The 17,055-nt window shown below is 40.1% G+C and overlaps 1 protein-coding gene across 10 annotated transcripts in view; it reads right to left on the bottom strand.

The window, feature by feature from the left end:
* The window catches only part of TAMM41 (TAM41 mitochondrial translocator assembly and maintenance homolog), a 76,337-nt gene extending 67,021 nt beyond the window's left edge, over positions 1-9,316 (bottom strand). For 7 of the 10 annotated variants that reach the window (XM_077116520.1, XM_077116519.1, XM_077116521.1 and 4 more), the window contains exons 1-3: positions 8,939-9,316; positions 6,955-7,137; positions 4,628-4,720 (exon numbers count right to left, since the gene is read on the bottom strand). In XM_077116520.1, coding sequence (XP_076972635.1) covers positions 4,628-4,720; positions 6,955-7,137; positions 8,939-9,073 — 411 coding nt within the window. In that variant the 5' untranslated portion in view covers positions 9,074-9,316. Of the gene's footprint in view, positions 1-127; positions 235-4,627; positions 4,721-6,954; positions 7,138-8,938 lie in introns of those variants that run through there. The other 3 variants (XM_077116527.1, XM_077116528.1, XM_077116529.1) reach the window with 2 other exon arrangements.
* Positions 9,317-17,055: the final 7,739 nt, after the last annotated feature.

Genomic DNA, 17,055 nt, shown 5'->3' with positions numbered 1-17,055 from the left:
AAAAGAAAAAGTTTGGGGAAATTTTCCTATTCAACAAAATATCGCTTGTTCTCCAAGAACATGCTAGGTTGTAAAAAAGCAGACTCTTTGCTACTTAAAGTTAACAGAGTGAAAAACGTATCCTTACTCCAAGGGAAAATGCCAATTCAGAAGACTGCTATTATGCTGATCTGGTTCTTCAACATAAGGTGAACTGGGAACTTGTCTCAGCAGCACTGTTATTTGTTGCTCAGAGTTGAAAGCCAGTGAACTCTTGGGACACTGCCAGAGGGGCCTGGGAAGAAAAGAAAGCCTTCAGATTTGTGAATAGCTGTTTGTATCTTACTGGGAAGGTCCCAACCTGAACTGCACAGATAACATTAGCGCTACTGCCACAGAGAAAATCTTTACTCGAGAGAGGAAGGAGCAACGCTTGAAGGGACTTTCAAAAGACTGACTAGAGAGATTTGTGAGTACCTTTCAAGAAGGAAAAAAGAGAAAGTCACATGTGGTCTCTTCTATAACAGTTACATGAAAAGACTACTTAAATTGCAAAGAATGAAGTTATAGCCACAAAGAACACAACCTTTACCTAGTGTTCAAATACTCAACTACTAACCAAAAGAGAGTTCCCGTAGAACTTATCCATTCCAAATGACCGGAAAGGCTAACTGTCATCTCATGAGGACAAAGGGGGAAAAAAGCACTAAACACGAATGCTGGATGAAACCTTATTAATTAGCTACCTGTTGGACTCTGGGCTCTTCTAGGACAAGTAGTGTAGTGCCTTGTTCTTTCTTTTCTTTTTTTTTTAAAATTCACTTGGCATATGCAGAGAAGAAACTTAGCTGTCTTTTGAATAAGTAAATGAATGGCTCAATCTTTGCATTTCAAAGGCTAGAGGCCCAAAGATTTGCCCAAAGATGGGCAGAGCCAAGACTAGTAGTCAGGTTTTCCAACTCCCACTTCAGGGCTCTTTTATACCACTGGGATTTTTCCATCCACAAAAAGTAAATCAATGAAGCTACAATGTGCTGATGCTTGCACAACTCTGTGAATATACTAAAAGCTTTTGAACCATTGGATTGTACGCTTTAAATGGGTGAGCCGTATGGTGAATTAAATCCCCAAAAAGCTGTTATAAAAACAATAAAGCTTTAATACTAGCAAATAAAAGAGAAATTATACTGTAGTGAATACATTAAAATCCCCTTAACAAGGTAGCAAAAACACTCTTGTATGTCAATGCAAATGCCTTAAAAATTCAATCAAAATACCTCATTTGTTTATTAAAGCAAAACACAAAAATCCCAACTTGCGTTAAATAAATTAGGGAAATGACTGTCAATATTACTTCAGAGTTCTTTTGACTTAAAAAAAAGCCCAACAAAGATTGGCTAAAGCCAATTAATAATTTATTATTCTATTAAATAATTTATTATTCATTTGTTCTTTACTTGGAAAAAAAATAAATGGCTCAGAAACTTAAAGTTGTAACGGAAATTAAGATAGAGTTTCTTTTCAATTACCATGCAAGTTAAAATATGTTATAAATTTAATTTACATTCAACTTGCCAGCAAGGATAATCCTCTATATTCCTTTCAAAGACTTAAATCGCTAATGATTAAATAATTCTTTTTCAATTTGTAACATGCTAGTCTCTTTCAGAACTTTCAGAAATATAATTTAATGCAACCTCTTTTAAAACACATAAAAACAAAGAATTCACACTCATATTCTCATAATTCTTTCTGAAAACATTCACTCATTTTTCTTGTTCCTTTTCTTTCAGGAGAGACTTGTTCTTTAGTCAAGCTTGATTTATATCTGCTGCCACCTAGCGGTAATAATAGTTTGTTCAAAGATAATAATCACCTACAATTCTCTGGAAAAGTCACAAGCAAAGTGGCAACAGTTATTTCCACTGGAAAGGGAATCTGAGGGCAGAGATTGGTGAGAGAGTTCATTTTCCCATTTATCATTTTTGAATTTTATTTTTTATCATGGTTTTTCAATGCTTCATTGCATTTAGAAAAAAAAAACAGCCTACTTTTCTTGTCCTAGAAGATTAATAAACTAGAGTGCTAGTCATTGTTATCAACGATATTTTTTCCTCTATTAGGAAAATTCCAAGTTAGCTGAGAAACACAGAAAAAAGTTTTACATGATAAGACCTGCTTCTTGTCTTGTATTTTTGTTTTCATTTTATAAGGATATGTGACATTTGGATGAAATCTGAGGTCACTTCCAGTGCTCAGATTTCAGGACATCTTACTTTCTAAAGCCTAGTTTTAAAAATCTGAAATATCCCAAGCCTAAAGCGGTACAGAGAATAATATAACAGTTTCACATTCATTATCTCATTTTAATCTCAAAATAACTCCAACATAGGCAAGGGCTGAGAGAGGACAAAGACCACGCACCGAGTGTTTACTAAGCGCCAGGCATCTCAGAGGTGTCCTGAGGGAGAAGCCTCATCCATGGTGAGGATCCCCTCAGGCCCAGGGAGGTTAAGTCAGGGCTGCAGGGGCCCACAACTGGGGAGTGTCATAGCTGGGAGCCAACCCGAGGTCTGTCTGATCCTGAACACCTGTGTTCTTCTCAGCATTCCCAGGGAAGAAAATTGTTTCCAATTTTCAATAACTTTATGAGGTAGATAGGACAAGTTTTGTTATTCCCATTCTACGGATGAATTAACAGAGACTCAGAAAGATTAGACAAATTGCCTATATGCATACACATAACTAATAAAGTGAAGGAATAGCTGTGACCTAAGACTTTTTTTTTAATAGAATATTTTATTTATTTATTTATTTATTTTTATTATTAATTAAAAAAAGAATTAACAAAACAATTAGAAATCATTCCATTCTACATGTACAATCACTAATTCTTAATAACATCACATAGTTGCATATTCATCATTTCTGTGACCTAAGACTTTTAATTCCACTTTCATTACTCTTCCTACAAAGCTACATATTAAAAAACAAAATAAAATAAAACAAAACCTGGAAAGAAAATGAGCATTATAAATTTTTAATTGCATTTATTTGCTCAATTGTGAGCTTTATTAGTTATCCAGCTAAAAAATGAAAAATTCACATATAGACATAAGAAATTATCTCAGTAATCCTATTGCTTCTGAACTTTAAGATGTTTATACTTAGGTAAAAATCACATAAAGTAAATTGCACAAATCTTAAGTGAACACCTTGATAAATTTTGACATATGCATATACTCATATAGCCACCACCTAGATCAAGCATTTCTGGAGGTTTTTGGGCATTTTAATGAACTACACATTAAAAAAACTACACATGTAATGAACTACACATTAAAGCCCAGATATAGGGCAACAGAATCTTGACAACCCATGTATATCAAAAAAGAGATTTTCATGAAACAAGCCAAGAAAGGTAAGATTATATAAACCCCTCTTAATCTTTTGCCATAATTGACCATAAAAAGAGAAACGGCATAGTCATTGTCATGGGAGAGCCTTGAGAACAATCCATGCATCCTTTTATAGGGCCTGAGGCCCCTGTTATATAACAACGAGATACTTCCTTGTTGCAGGAAATACATGACATAAGCAACTGTGACTATCATATAGTTCTTAAATTTATGAAAAGATCCCTTCTCAAAAATGACTAAACACCCGCAAAACGGAAGGAACGTGATATTTGCAAATACTTGTTAAAAGTTCAAGTCCCAAATGAAGTAAGAGTTACAACTGGAGGTCACCACTGGACTGAGGAGGGTAGGATAAAGAAAACATTCCCCCATGAAATGACTACCTAGCTCATTCACTTGTTCAAAAAATATCTACTGAATGTTTATTCCATGCTAGGCATTGCTCTAGAAACTTCTAGAATACATCTGTGAACAAAACAGTTTCCTTGTGGCAACTATATCCTAGAAGAGAAGGGAATCAGGGATATGCTGATAGAGGCTCCACTTGGGTTCTGGGCATCCTTTCTAGAGTGGATGGAATAGTGTTGTCCCAAATTTATATTCACCTGGAACCTCCAAATATGACCTTTGAGGAAACAGGGTCTGTGCAGATGTAATTAAAGATCTTAAGAGGTAGTCACTAAGTTTAAGGTGAGCCCTATACCCAATGACAGGTGCTCTTACAGGAAGAAAAAACACATGATGAAGAAGCGGACTGAGGTAAAGATGGAGGCTTTACTACCACAAATCAAGGAATGCCTGGGGTCACCAGGAGCTGCAAAAGGCATGGAAAAATCCTCCCGTGGAACCTTCAGAGACATCCTGGCCCTCTGTCACCTTGATTTTGGATTTCTGGACTCCAGAACTATGAGAGGACAGATGCCTGTTGTTTTACACCACCCAGTTTGGGGTGCTCTGTTATGGGCAGCCCAAGGAAAGTAAAATACTCTCCCAGCCCAATCTGAGCCCAATCCAATCAGTCAACAAGAATCTTTAGAGAGAGGGCAAGAGTGGTATGGGTTATATAATATCTAGATGTTTGGTAACGAATGTCATAGGGAATAAAAGGAGTCTGAAACTCATGGCTAGTTCATGGATTTCCATATGACTACAATCACAATGATCAAAGGAAGGTCTGGCCAGAGAGGCGGCATCACTAAATGGTGACAGTCCATAAAATATTCACTCACCGGTTTCTGAAGTCGCCCAGCAATGTATAAGTTATTCCAGTTGAGAAGATCTTCGATCAGAATACTGGTGCTAATAACCCCATATTTGATAAGCTAGAAAAAAGAAATGGGCATGAAAAAGAACAAAATACCATGCTGTAGCGTATGCAAATATAAGACATCAGGAAAAAGATGCAAGTCCTGGCTGGAATAGTACCTTGATTTCTAAAGCCACTCAAAATGCTTGCTTTGTAAAAACACAGATCTCCACGAAAGCTTTTCAGAGATTTAGTGCCCAAAACTGATCTGACCCTTCGGGTACACAAGCTGAGGTGGCCACCATTTTAACTTAGGTTCCTATGTTAAAGGCAGAATGGCTTTTAGAGGTTATCTGGAATCAGTCCTTGAAGGATTTGAAACAAACAAAAAAACAGGTTCTTTGCCACAGATAGTTTGAGAAGCAGCGATACAGTCACAATTCCTCATTTGAGAAAATCAGAAACCTGAGGCACAGAAGGAATAAATGGCATGCCCAAGAGGACACAACTAGTAACAGAGTCAAACTACGTCCCAGAATTCAGTCTGGTCCTCCAATGTTCTTTCATCACAAAGTACAAGAAGTTTTCTTTAATTAAAAGTTTTTACTGGCATCCTTTACACGGTGAATTTTAAACACTTTCTTAATTTAAAAAATCCAAAAATACAACCTCTTTATCAGGCTAAACACACGGAATTATTGTCAAGCTCATTTCACTAGTAATTTGTACAAACCCTGAATGTAGTTCTTCTAGGTTACAGAATCCCAATCAAATCAACAAATAACTTCAGACCTCCTTCACTGAAGTCAAATATCCAAACATCCTTTCCAGACTGCAGACATCTAAAAAGTAGCTAAAGAATTTCAATTAAAAAGTACAGTCTTTTGGCATATAATTACGCCCAAACAATGGTTACTGGACCTTATAATACTGTTTGAAGACTACTAATTAGAGATAGGCTCAGCATAATATTAATTATGGAAAAAAGAACAAACCTACATATTTTGCATGACTAAGGTAGATGTGGAAGGCGGTGCCGAATAACTACCTTCTTCTCTCCACTCTAGACTCAATACTGCAGAAATCCCTTCTTGCTGCAGGTAAGTAATAGCTGGGAGGCTATGGGAATACCCTTGGCCCAGAGATCTAACTTGCTGCAGTATCACTAACCAGCAGCCTGTTACTAACTAGTTGCACAACCTAATGGAAGTCATTTCCTCTCTCTCTGAAACTTGGGAGTCTTCATCTGCAAATGCAAGCAGAGCAGGACTGGACCTCAACCAGAAAAAGAAAATATATGGCCCAAAGTTAGATACCGCCAATCAACCACATTCCTGCTAAGTTTAAGTATGCCTTTAAAACCTATCTTAAGTCAGCACGCCAGGCTTTTGCCCTTCCAAATGTGGGCTTCTGACAAGCAGCATCAGCATCATTGGGGACTTGTAAAAAAAAACAAAAAAGGCAGACTCTCAGGCTCCATCCCAAGCCAAATGAGTCAGAATCCAGGTGATTCATATACATATCAAACTCTGACTGCTAAAAGTGATCAGTAGCAATCCCTATCTTGGCTAACATCTAAGCGGCATCTGCCTTACTCTCCCATTGGTCCTCTTAAGTAGGCTCCTGCCCACCTCTTTGCAGCCTCTTAGAGACTAGCACTCTTCAGAAGAAGGTAGTCAGGAGCGGATCCCCTCTTTTCTTTTTTTTGTGCATGGGTAGGCACCGGGAATCAAACCCGAGTCTCTGTCCGATGCCATCTTCACGTCTAACTTCTTCAGGGTTGTCTGTCTCTCCTTATGGATATGATTAATCTCTACTTTGACCCTAAATGGGCCTGCCTGTTTTCTCCACTTCACCAAATCAGTGGTTCTCAAAGAGTGATCCCCAGGCATCACTTAGGTGTTTGTTGTAAATCCAAATTCTCAAGTCCTACCCCATATCCACTGAATCAGAACTGGGGTGGTGGGGGCAGCAATCTGTGTTTTGAACAAGTACTCCACGTAGTTCTGATCTAAAATTTGGGGACCACTACGCCAAAAACAGAAAGGAAAAACAGTAACACCTACCACCTTCTCACATCATATCAGTTATAAGAAGATGCAGGCTACAGTTATTGTTCTGTCCCTGGGTTCAAGACACCCCCAAGGAAACTGAATGTTTCCTGATGGCAAGAATATATATATATATATATATATATATATAGTAGTAGTCTAGTAACAATATATATTCGACTGGTATTCTAATCACAAAGGTTAAGAGGCCTACACAGATCTACCATTCAAATTAAGATAAAGGCCCCAAACCACTTACCCTACCATCACACATTATCAATGGATTGTAGTAAACTCCAGCGCCATAGTTATTCTGGACAAGCGTGATAATCCTGGGCCCCAAAATTTTTAGGAAAGAATAGTGGCTCTGGTTTTTCTTCAAGTTCTTTGAATGCCATGCAACAGGGTCATCAACTGTGAACACAAAGTCCAGCATGGTATTCTGCGAAGTGGGAAAAAAAAATGATTTCAGTATTAATTCCTAGAATGGCACATAAACTGAGTGCACAGCTCTAAAATTCTACATTATGATGAAAGTCAGAAGAGTTGGGGTTGCCATCAGAGGCTTAAACTAAATCTCTAGAACCAATGTGAGCTTTGTTTTCATCAATACAAATAATAACAAATGGTTTTTTAATGTGTATTATGTGGTGCCTGGTACTCTTCTAAATACTTTATATATTAAATATATAGTAATTTATTTTATCCTTAAAACTACCTTACAAGGTAGGTACTATTACCATCCCCATGGTATAGGTAAGGCAACTGAGGCACAGAGTAAATTTGTTGCCCAAGGACACACAGCTATGAGTGGCAGAACTAAGTAGGGTGTTTTCAAATTTTGAGTACTGCCCCGCTATGATACCCTACTTCGCAGCTAACTGTAGGTAAATGTACTTCACTTTTCTTCCAGAAGATCAAATAATAACATAAGAATAACTGATAAGTATTATGGAAGGGAAATAAATTATTTTAACTCTCACCCATTCACCAACTACTCACTGAGTGCCTTAAATGGGCCAGCTACTCAGAAATGTCCTAGGGTAAAGACAAAAGAATTCATAGTCTACTGAGAATAGACAAATTAACAATGTGATCTTGATAGAGGAATGCAAAATATACTAACTTCACTCAGAATACCAAACTGAGTCTTCAAGAATGTGCAAATGCTAAACAGGCTTGGAGCATGTACTGGGAGAGCATGGAGAAAGGTAGAGTTCTGCAATTGGAAACTGCTCCTGTGGATATGAGAGCCAAACACGATCTTGGAGCTGCATTTAGTGTGATCTGGCTGGAACAGAAAACAGGCAGAGGAGTGGTGGGAGGTAAAACCATAGAGCGAGGCTGTTTGCCATGCTAAGAAATGTTCCTCGCTGACTGGAGGAAAGAGAGATGAACAGGGAAACACAATAGGAGGCTGCTAGACCCAACGTGAAAAATGGAAAGTAAACAGCAAAAGATAGCGAAGGATTAGTATATCATTCAGACTGAGTACATTTAATAGTCCATATTCACGAATTGGCGTTGTTATACCTCAAAGTCTACCGCCTGCCAACAGCAGTGTGGATAGTTTTCGTTATGATCGCAGACTTCAGATTGCAGACAAGCGGGCCTCCCTGATTTGGATTCCTGACTATAACCTACCTCCCGGTTAAAGTTTGCCTATTCACTTTTTGGGGAGGCCATCTGAGCTTGGATTCCCTATTTCCCACCTCTATTACCTCCACAGCACCTGTTCTGGCCCTACAACTTCTCTCTCAGCTTCCTGAAGTCAGGAGGCAGATCTCATTCGGTTTTCCCCCCTACAGCTACCAACTCTCAAACTTGGCTATGCGTTACCTTCACCCAGGAAGATTTTTTTTTTAATTCCTGGAGCCCAGGCCAATTAAATTAGATTTCCGAAGGTGTAATTTAGGCATCAGTAGTTTTTTAAAGCTCCCCAGAAAATTCCAATGCTCAGCCAAGGCTTAGAACCACTGAGGAAGAACCTGATAAATAACGTTTTCCTTTTTTCTATCTTGCATTTGCACGGGGTATGCCGAATTGCACCTCCTGCTCTAGATCTAAGTGGACTCCCACCTACTTCTACTTCAAAATTTTGCTTACACTTTACTACATTAGGAACTTTCGTACGGTTTGTACTTTGACACGAGGATGGCAGGAGAAAGAGAACTTGTGAGAACGAGGCGTTTCCCGGCGTGGGACTGCCCGGGGAGGGGAGGGTCGCCGCAGGCCGGGCTCACCTTTTGGTCTGCACTGGGCCCCGCCTGGCGGTACACCCCAGAGCCGTAGGCGAACGCCAGGCTCAGCTCCTCCGGGAAGTGAGACAGGATCTTGCGGAAGGCTACCCCCGAGCTCTGCAGCGCCTGCAGCGCCATGGGGCCGAGGCTTGGAGACCCGGGACCCTGAGCCGAGCAGTGCGGTAGGCGGCGGGGCGGGGAGAGGATACCGGGACAGATGGCTAAGGAGGGAGCAATGGAGGCCCGGGGCCAGCCCGAACCGGAGAAAGGGGGTGCGGATGAGGCGCTCCAGGCACAGGCAAGAACCTAGGGCAGTGGGCCAACCCCAAGCCAGGCCGGGAGAAGCCGCAGCAGCCGGCTGTGGTGGGCGGTGGCTGTGCCGTGGCGCCGCCTCCTCTGGTCACGCCTCTCTCACGCACAGACGCTTCAAAGGCGCCAAGACGGCGCTCGCCGGCGTCGGAGGGGACGCGGGAACTTCGTACAGCCCCCTGGTGATCGGAGTAGTGCGCTGCAGTCTGAACCACTGGGACTGTAGTTTGGACTATAGAAGGGCAGGCCTGGGGTGGTAGAGGCAAGGAAGCATTTAATTCATTTTGAAAATTGACTATTTGAATTCACCCACTGAGGTGGGTACCGAGGATTTTGAGATGAGTAGAAAGGGTGGCTGCCTTGTAGGACCTCAAAGTCTGGAGAGGAGACAGACAAGCAAATCGGAATATAATGCATAGTAGTGAATCTGGTTACACAGTGCTGGGCAGGTCTTCCTCTGAGGAAGGATTAATCAGGTCTGGGTGTGTGTGGGAGAAACCAGCGGAGGTTTCCCAGTGATGGCCCTTGAGCCCATCCTTTAAGGGTTGGTAGGGGTTAATCAGGCAGAAGACAGATGGGGGAGATTCTACCAATGAAGAATTGATAGGATGGGGTGACAGTAATTCTAGGTGTCATTTATTTAGCACTTACTATGTCCCAGCACTTTTTTTTGTAATTATCTCTTTTCATCATTCCAAAGATTCTACGAGGCATAGTTTCATTTTTCACATGAGATAAAGTGTCTGTTTTTAGGATCAGCAAATTTCCAAGGTCTCACAATTAGGAAAGTGGTGAACCAGCATTTGCGTTCAAGGACACTGCACTCCAAAGGCCAGACCCTTTTCCACCATGTTTCTTTGCTTTCTGAAATGGACGGCGTGTGAGGCAGAGAAGGAAATAGGAAAGAGGCTGCTTCTAAACCCTCAGCTGGAATTCAGGAGCAGCAGCAATAGCCAAAGGGGGCACCAAGAAACCAGAACAAGGGAGGCAGAAGGGACAGACAACAGACAGTGCATCTCAAACTTTACATGGAAACACAATTATTTTGGTTTATTCTCACAAAATGCCACTCTTCTCCTGATTGTCTGACTCCTGAGTGCAGTCACCAAGGAATTATATTGAAATCTTTCACCCAAAGACAGTGAATAAATCCCATTACCAGATGTTTTCTTCCCCCTTTGTCCCCTTAAGGAAATAATTCATCTTTTTTTCCCTGTTTGCAAACATAATTCATGCTTATAAAATTTTAAACATTACAGAAACGTATAATACCACCCCCCAGAGATAGCCATTTAGTACATATTCCTCCAGATATTTTTTCTATGAATATATTAACTTTAAAAACATTTTAAAACGGAAACATATGATGGATACTATTTTGCAATTTGCTTGCTTCACTTATCAGGGGCATCTTTCCACGTCAGACTAAATAGATCCACGTCATTCCATTTATCAGCTGTAAATTATTCTGAAATATTGGTATGCCATAATTTGTTTTGACACTTTTGAAATGACGGAGATAGCTTGTTTCCAGTTTCCATGTGTGCAAACAATGCTGCGAATATCCTTGTATACGTATCTTTGTGTACATGTGCAAGTATTGCTATAGGATACATTACTAGAAGCTGAATTACTGGGTCAAAGTGTCAACGCGTTGCTACATTTTCTCCTCCCAAATATTATACCAATTCACACTCCCACCAACAGTGTTCAGCCGTTCCAAACAGATTCTGCAGGTTTTTTTCTCCATTTTTCTCCTTTAGAGGCTTTCACACCTAATTATCAGTAATTTTCATTTTCACAAACACTTTTCCTCTTGATAATGCAAAACCACTAGCTGGAAAGTTCCATCACATTCCTGAGTGCGTTTTGCCTTTCCCCAGAAAGTGGCAGAAGCCTATTAGTATTCTCCAGCAGAAATCTTCTTGCCTCTAGCAGTCCACCGCTCCCTTTTAAATTACCATGGCTTGCTTGCTACGTTCGTTGGAAGCAATTTTGAAAAGCCTGAGTGTTCCATATAATCGCCTTAGGGTTCTGTTGGAAATCTCATACCAATGAACTAAAAGTGTTAGAGAACCATTTAAAAATATAAATAAATGCCACTTGATTTGAGTGAAGTTTGGGCTTCATTTTCTGATTTATTTAGCACTTGGTTTTGCAATACTTAATGATGACCTTGCCTGGCTAGGTTTTACTAGGAGAAGGTTCAACTATTCCATTTTTTTTCTTTAACTATTCAAAAAAAACCCACCTGTACCTTTTATGACCTGCCTCTTTTTCTAAACAATGTTTTAATAAGGGGGAGAAAATTGTTTGAAAAAATAAATTCCAGAGTTTGTGGTTCTTAACAATTGACCACATGTTCTATTTATCTGCTGGTGGACGGGAAGGAGGGGGGGTCTCAGCCTCCCCAGAAGAGGGTAAGCCAATACCTTGTCACATCTGTCCATCCTCAGCTGATTGACATGTCACAACCAGGCAAGACTGAGAACATCTTAACTGATCTTCGGTCTCTGATGTGAGGCTCTGGGATACTATTATGGATTGATTTGTGTTCCTCCCAAAACTGTTCAAGTCCTAAATCCATGCTCCTGTGGATGTGAACCCATTTGTAAATAGGGTCTTTGAAGGTGTTATTAAGGGGAGGCCAAAGTGAATCATCGTGAGCCTTAACCCATATAACTGGAATCCTAATAAGCAGAGGAAATTTGGACACACTTAGTAGAAGACAGAAGAGACAGGTGGCCAAGGATGAAGGCAGAAACTGAGTAATGGATTGCTGACAAGCCACCTCCAGAAATGTACAGACCTTAAAAAAATGCATGATCCTACTGACAACTTGATTTTGGACTTCTTGCCTCCAATTACACACAATAAATTCCGGTTTTCTAAGCCACCCAGTCTATAGTGTTTGTTATAGCAGCTCTGACAAACTAAGACAGATACTATTTGGGTTTGAACCCAGGCCCTGCCAGTTACTAGCTGTGTGATCTTGGGCAATATGACTTAACCTATCTGTGCATCTTTCCCTCATTTGTAAAGTGGGATAAAATAATACCTACCTCACAGGGTTATTGTGTCAGTTAATGAAACAATATCTGGGAAGTGCACAAATGGTACCTGCCGCAGAGTATGCACTCAGTAAGTGTTCTCCATCTTATTGAAATCGTAAGAAGCAATGAACAAAAGGTATTAAGAAGCATAATTATACGTAATGTTGTAGCATTTGGCATTTTACACAAAGCGCTTTTTCAGATACGATTTCATTTAACTGGTAAAATGAGTCCTGGGAGATGAATGGTTATTGTTCCAATTTTACTGGTGGATAAATTGAACCTTGGAAAATTAAGTGATTCCCCTGAAGTCTCAAGGGTAATGGCAGCTCTTGCCAAGACAGACTCCAAGCCCAAACCTTGCCCCGTGTGCCTGTTTGAATCTGTTGTGGACCCTAGGAAAACAAAGTTCTTTAATCCTCTTTCTGTGTTACTAGGTGGGAGCTTTTTGACTGTTTCCATGGAGATGTGACCCACCCAGTTGTGGGTGGTAACTTTTGGTTAGATGGTTTCCATGGAGATTTGTCTCCACCCATTCAAATGGGTTTGCTTACTGGAGCCCTTTAAGAGGGAACCATTTTGGTGAAAACTTTAGAGTCGCTAGAACTGACAGAACCAACAGAACGGACAGACACCTGGGGAAGCCATTGAAGATTCCTGGAGAGAAAGCAAGTAGACATCGCTATGTGCCTTTCCAGCTGAGAGAGAAACCCTGAACATCACCAGCCTTCTTGAACCAAGGTATCTTTCTCTGGATGCTTAATTTGGACATTTCTCGGCCTTAGAACTATAAACATGGAACTTAATAAATTCTCCTTTTAAAAAGCCATTATATTTCTGGTATGTTGCATTTGAGCAGCTTTCAAACTAAAACACCCCTGCACCATAAAATTAACACAAACTGTTCATTTTCCAAGGGAGTCTTCATTCACTCATTCATTCCTCCACCATTAAAATTTTCTTCTTTAGTCCCGGTTCAAATGTGGCCTCTTTCCAATCAGAAGTAATTTTTCCATCCTCTGTGCCCACATAACCCCTTGCTTATAGTTCTTTAGTCCTTATTTTAAATAACAGATGTGCCCACCAAGAACAGTTATAAAAAACTCAGAGCCTCTCTGAGGTCAGGGATCATGTCTCATTCATCTTTCTATCCTTCAGTGCCCTGCAGAGTGACTGAAACAAAGTTTCTAAATTTGAGAGCCTCATATGAGGCTGGTCACAAAAAATAAACATGTATACAAAGTAATTACAGTACCATCTGGAAAGTACAGGCAAGGTCTGTACCACAGCTGCGGTAACACAAAGCTGGGATGATTTACTCTTCAGGGTTTCTGGGAAAGTTTCCCAGAGGAGGTGGCATTTAGGCTATATCTTGAAAGATGCCCAACAGTTCACCAGATTGTAAAAAGTGGTGAAAGCAGTCTAGGGAAAAAGAACAACCCTTAACTGGGTCTTGAAATTCTCACTCTGGGAGGATACTATGTGTTCCAGAGGAGTTCTCCAAGAACAGAAACTTTTACAGTATCAAATAAATGAATGACTAATGGTAGAATTTCAGGGAACAGAGCAGTTATCTTATCAGAAAGACAATATAAACTTGTGGTCGAGAGTATAGGACCTGGGGCGGATACCAGTGGCTCAGTGGCTGAATTCTTGCCTGCTGGGCCCTCCCGGTACATGCTCATGCAAAAAAAAAAAAGAAGAAAGAAAGAAAGAAAAGAGTATAGAATCTGAATTTTTGAATGCTGGTTCAGCCACTTATCTGTGTGATCTTGGGCAAGTGGCTCTGTGCCTTAATTTCCATATTGGTAAAATGCAGATAATAATGGTACCTACCTCACAGGATTGTCATGAGACTAAATGGATTAACATACATACAGCATTTAGAACAACACCTGACATACAATGAACCCCGTGTGTGTGTTTGCTATTAGCATCATCTACTGGACCAGAAATTCAAGCAAATCAACAACTGCCTACTTGATCTCTTTGTAATACCAGCCCCAAATTTTGGGAGAAACTGAATTCACAAAGAAGCCAGTTATAGGAGAAAGAATGAATCACTGTATACTGAGCCTATCTCCAGCCACCAATGTCTACCGTCCGAGTTTGGTGTAGAGTTCATACATCCCAAAGTGGGTTTCATCAAACTATTATTATATGGTGTTATTTGAGAAAGGAGTACAATAGTTCAATTAAGTTTGGCAAACTCTGGATTAAACAGAAGTAAAGAGATTTATTTGCTGTGGGATTTCTCTGAACATTGTGACTCTCCAAGGGGAAAATAGAGCCTGTAGCATTTTGCAGACTACTTTTTTGTTTACCCTTCTCACTCTCTCACTCTTGCTGTTGTTGTCTCTTGGGACTAATGTTCTGTACATTTATTTGGGAAATGTTGGTGCCAAGCACCACTCACCTGCAGTCAGAGAATCATTTCAGTGTCTCCAAACAATCAATACAAATTTGCATAGACCTCTTTTGCCTGAAGGCACTAGAGGATCTCAAAGCTTAAGAGAGAAATTGAGGAGCTTCCTGACCCATGAATTACTGTCATGATTTATGACTTTAAAAACCCAGGCAGTGCAATGCTTTTGATTCTGAAGATGCCTTTATTCAGAATCAGAACTGATAGAACTCTAGGAACAATCTTCTTGTTTAAAATGGCGCTCTTCAAATTTCCAAGGGCTGAGCATAGGAGTCTTTTGCTTGGTATCTAACTACTTTGGAGATCATCTGGGCCTCTTCATGGATAGAAGTGATTGTTGGAGACAAGCGACAGCTAATGCACAAAGCATCTCCATCAGTAGCTTCCATTTATAAAGCACCATAGCCCTTTTTTAAAAAAACATTTTTTATTATGAAATATAAAGAATACACAAAAAAGCAATACATTTCAAAGCACATTGTAATAAGTAGTTATAGAACAAGATTTCAGAGTTGGGTATAGGTTTCTGTTCCACAATTTTAGGTTTCTCCTTCTAGCTGCTCCAAGACTTCAGAATCTAAAAAACTTTATCAATATAGTGATTCAGCAGTCATACTCTTTTGTTAAAGCCTATCTTCTCTGTTATAACTCCTCCTTCTCCTTTGATCCTTCCCTCAGTCTTAGGGTTATTTAGGCTGTACCTTTCCTAACTTTTTCATGTTGGAAGGGGCTGTCGATAGTATGGGACAGGGGGTGGAAATAGTTGATGTTCTTGGAGAGGCTGGCCCCATTGGGTTCCAGGACTTATCTGGCCTAGGAACCCATCTGGAGGTTGTAGGTTTCTAGAAAGTAATGTTAGTACACATCACAGCCCTTTGAGGAAAGTACTGTTGTGTGTTTTGGTGTCCTGGCTGCTAAAGTAAATACCATGCAATTGGTTGGCTTAAACAATGGAAATTTATTGGCTCACCATTTTGAGGCTAGGAGAAGTTCCAAATCAAGGCATCATCGAGGCAGTGCTTTCTTCCCAGAAGACTGTGTTGTTCTGGGGCTGGCTGCCAGCCATCCTTGGTCCTTGGTTTTCCCGTCACATGGCAAGGCATATGGTGGCCTCTCCTGGCTTTTCTCTTCTCTTCTGGATTCTGTTGACTTCAAGCTTCTGGCTGGTACCTTTTTCTCTCTGTGTCTGAATTTCATTCTCTGATAAAGGACTCCAGTAGTCAGAATAAGACCCATTCTGATTGAAGTGGGTCACACCCTAACTGAAGTCACCTTGTCGAAAGGTCCTATTTACAATGGACTCACACCCACAGGAACCATGAGGTTTAGGAACATGCTTTGTTCTGGGGTACGCAGCACAAGCCACCATGTTATGATACTGTTTTGTTTTCTCATTTTATTTTTTAAATTAGTATGGCAGTTAAACTAACTTTGGGTTGAGGGACGGCTCTATAAATTTTAACACATGTATAGATTCGTGCCATCAGCACCACAATAGAGTTTTTAACATTCCCATCAGCTCCCCGAAACTCCCTTTTGCTATCCTGTCACAGTCACATCCTCCCACACTCTCCAACTTCTAGCAACTACTGATCTGCTTTTGACGTTTCAAGAATGCCACTATGGTTTTAGCTTTTCAAGAATAGCCTATACAGTTAATGTCATATATTATGTAACCTTTTGGGTCTGGCTTCCTTCGCTCAGCACAATGCCTTTGAGATTCATCCAAGTTGGTGATCAATAGTCTGTTCCTTTTTATGCTGATTGACATTCTATTGTATTGCTGCACCAATTTATCCATTTACCCATTGAAGGGTTTTGGGTTGTTTCCAGTTTGGAGTGATTACAGAGAGCGCCTATAAACATTATTGCATGTTGTCTTTTTTTGTTTTGTTTTTTTTTTTTGTAAACATAAGTTTTCATTTCTCTAGGGTAAATACCTAGGCATGGGATTGCTGGATCATATGGTAAATGAATGTTTAACTATTTAACTTTATAAGAAACTGCCAAACTATTTTCCCAGGGTGGATGTATCATTTTGCACTTCCATCAGCCCTCTAGGAGAATTCTAGCTGCTTTACATCCATACCAGCACTGTGCTTTGTCAGTATTTTTTTTTATTTTAGTCTTTCTAATAGGTATGTAGTGGTATCTTATTGTGGTTTTACTTTGCGTTTCCCTACTGGTTAATTATGTTGGATATCTTTTTATGTGCTGATTCTCCATCTGTAGATCCCATTGGGAGAAGTGTCTGCTCAAATGTTTTGTTCTTTTCTTTTTGGTTGTTGCTGAATTGTTTTTCTTGTTATTGAGGGTTTGTTGTTTTTTGTTGT

The sequence above is a fragment of the Tamandua tetradactyla genome, chromosome 9 (genome assembly GCF_023851605.1).
Source record: "Tamandua tetradactyla isolate mTamTet1 chromosome 9, mTamTet1.pri, whole genome shotgun sequence".
NCBI classification, from domain to species: domain Eukaryota; kingdom Metazoa; phylum Chordata; class Mammalia; order Pilosa; family Myrmecophagidae; genus Tamandua; species Tamandua tetradactyla.
The sequence above is the reverse complement of the archived record's forward strand: the minus strand, read 5'-3'. Positions and strand labels throughout refer to the sequence as shown.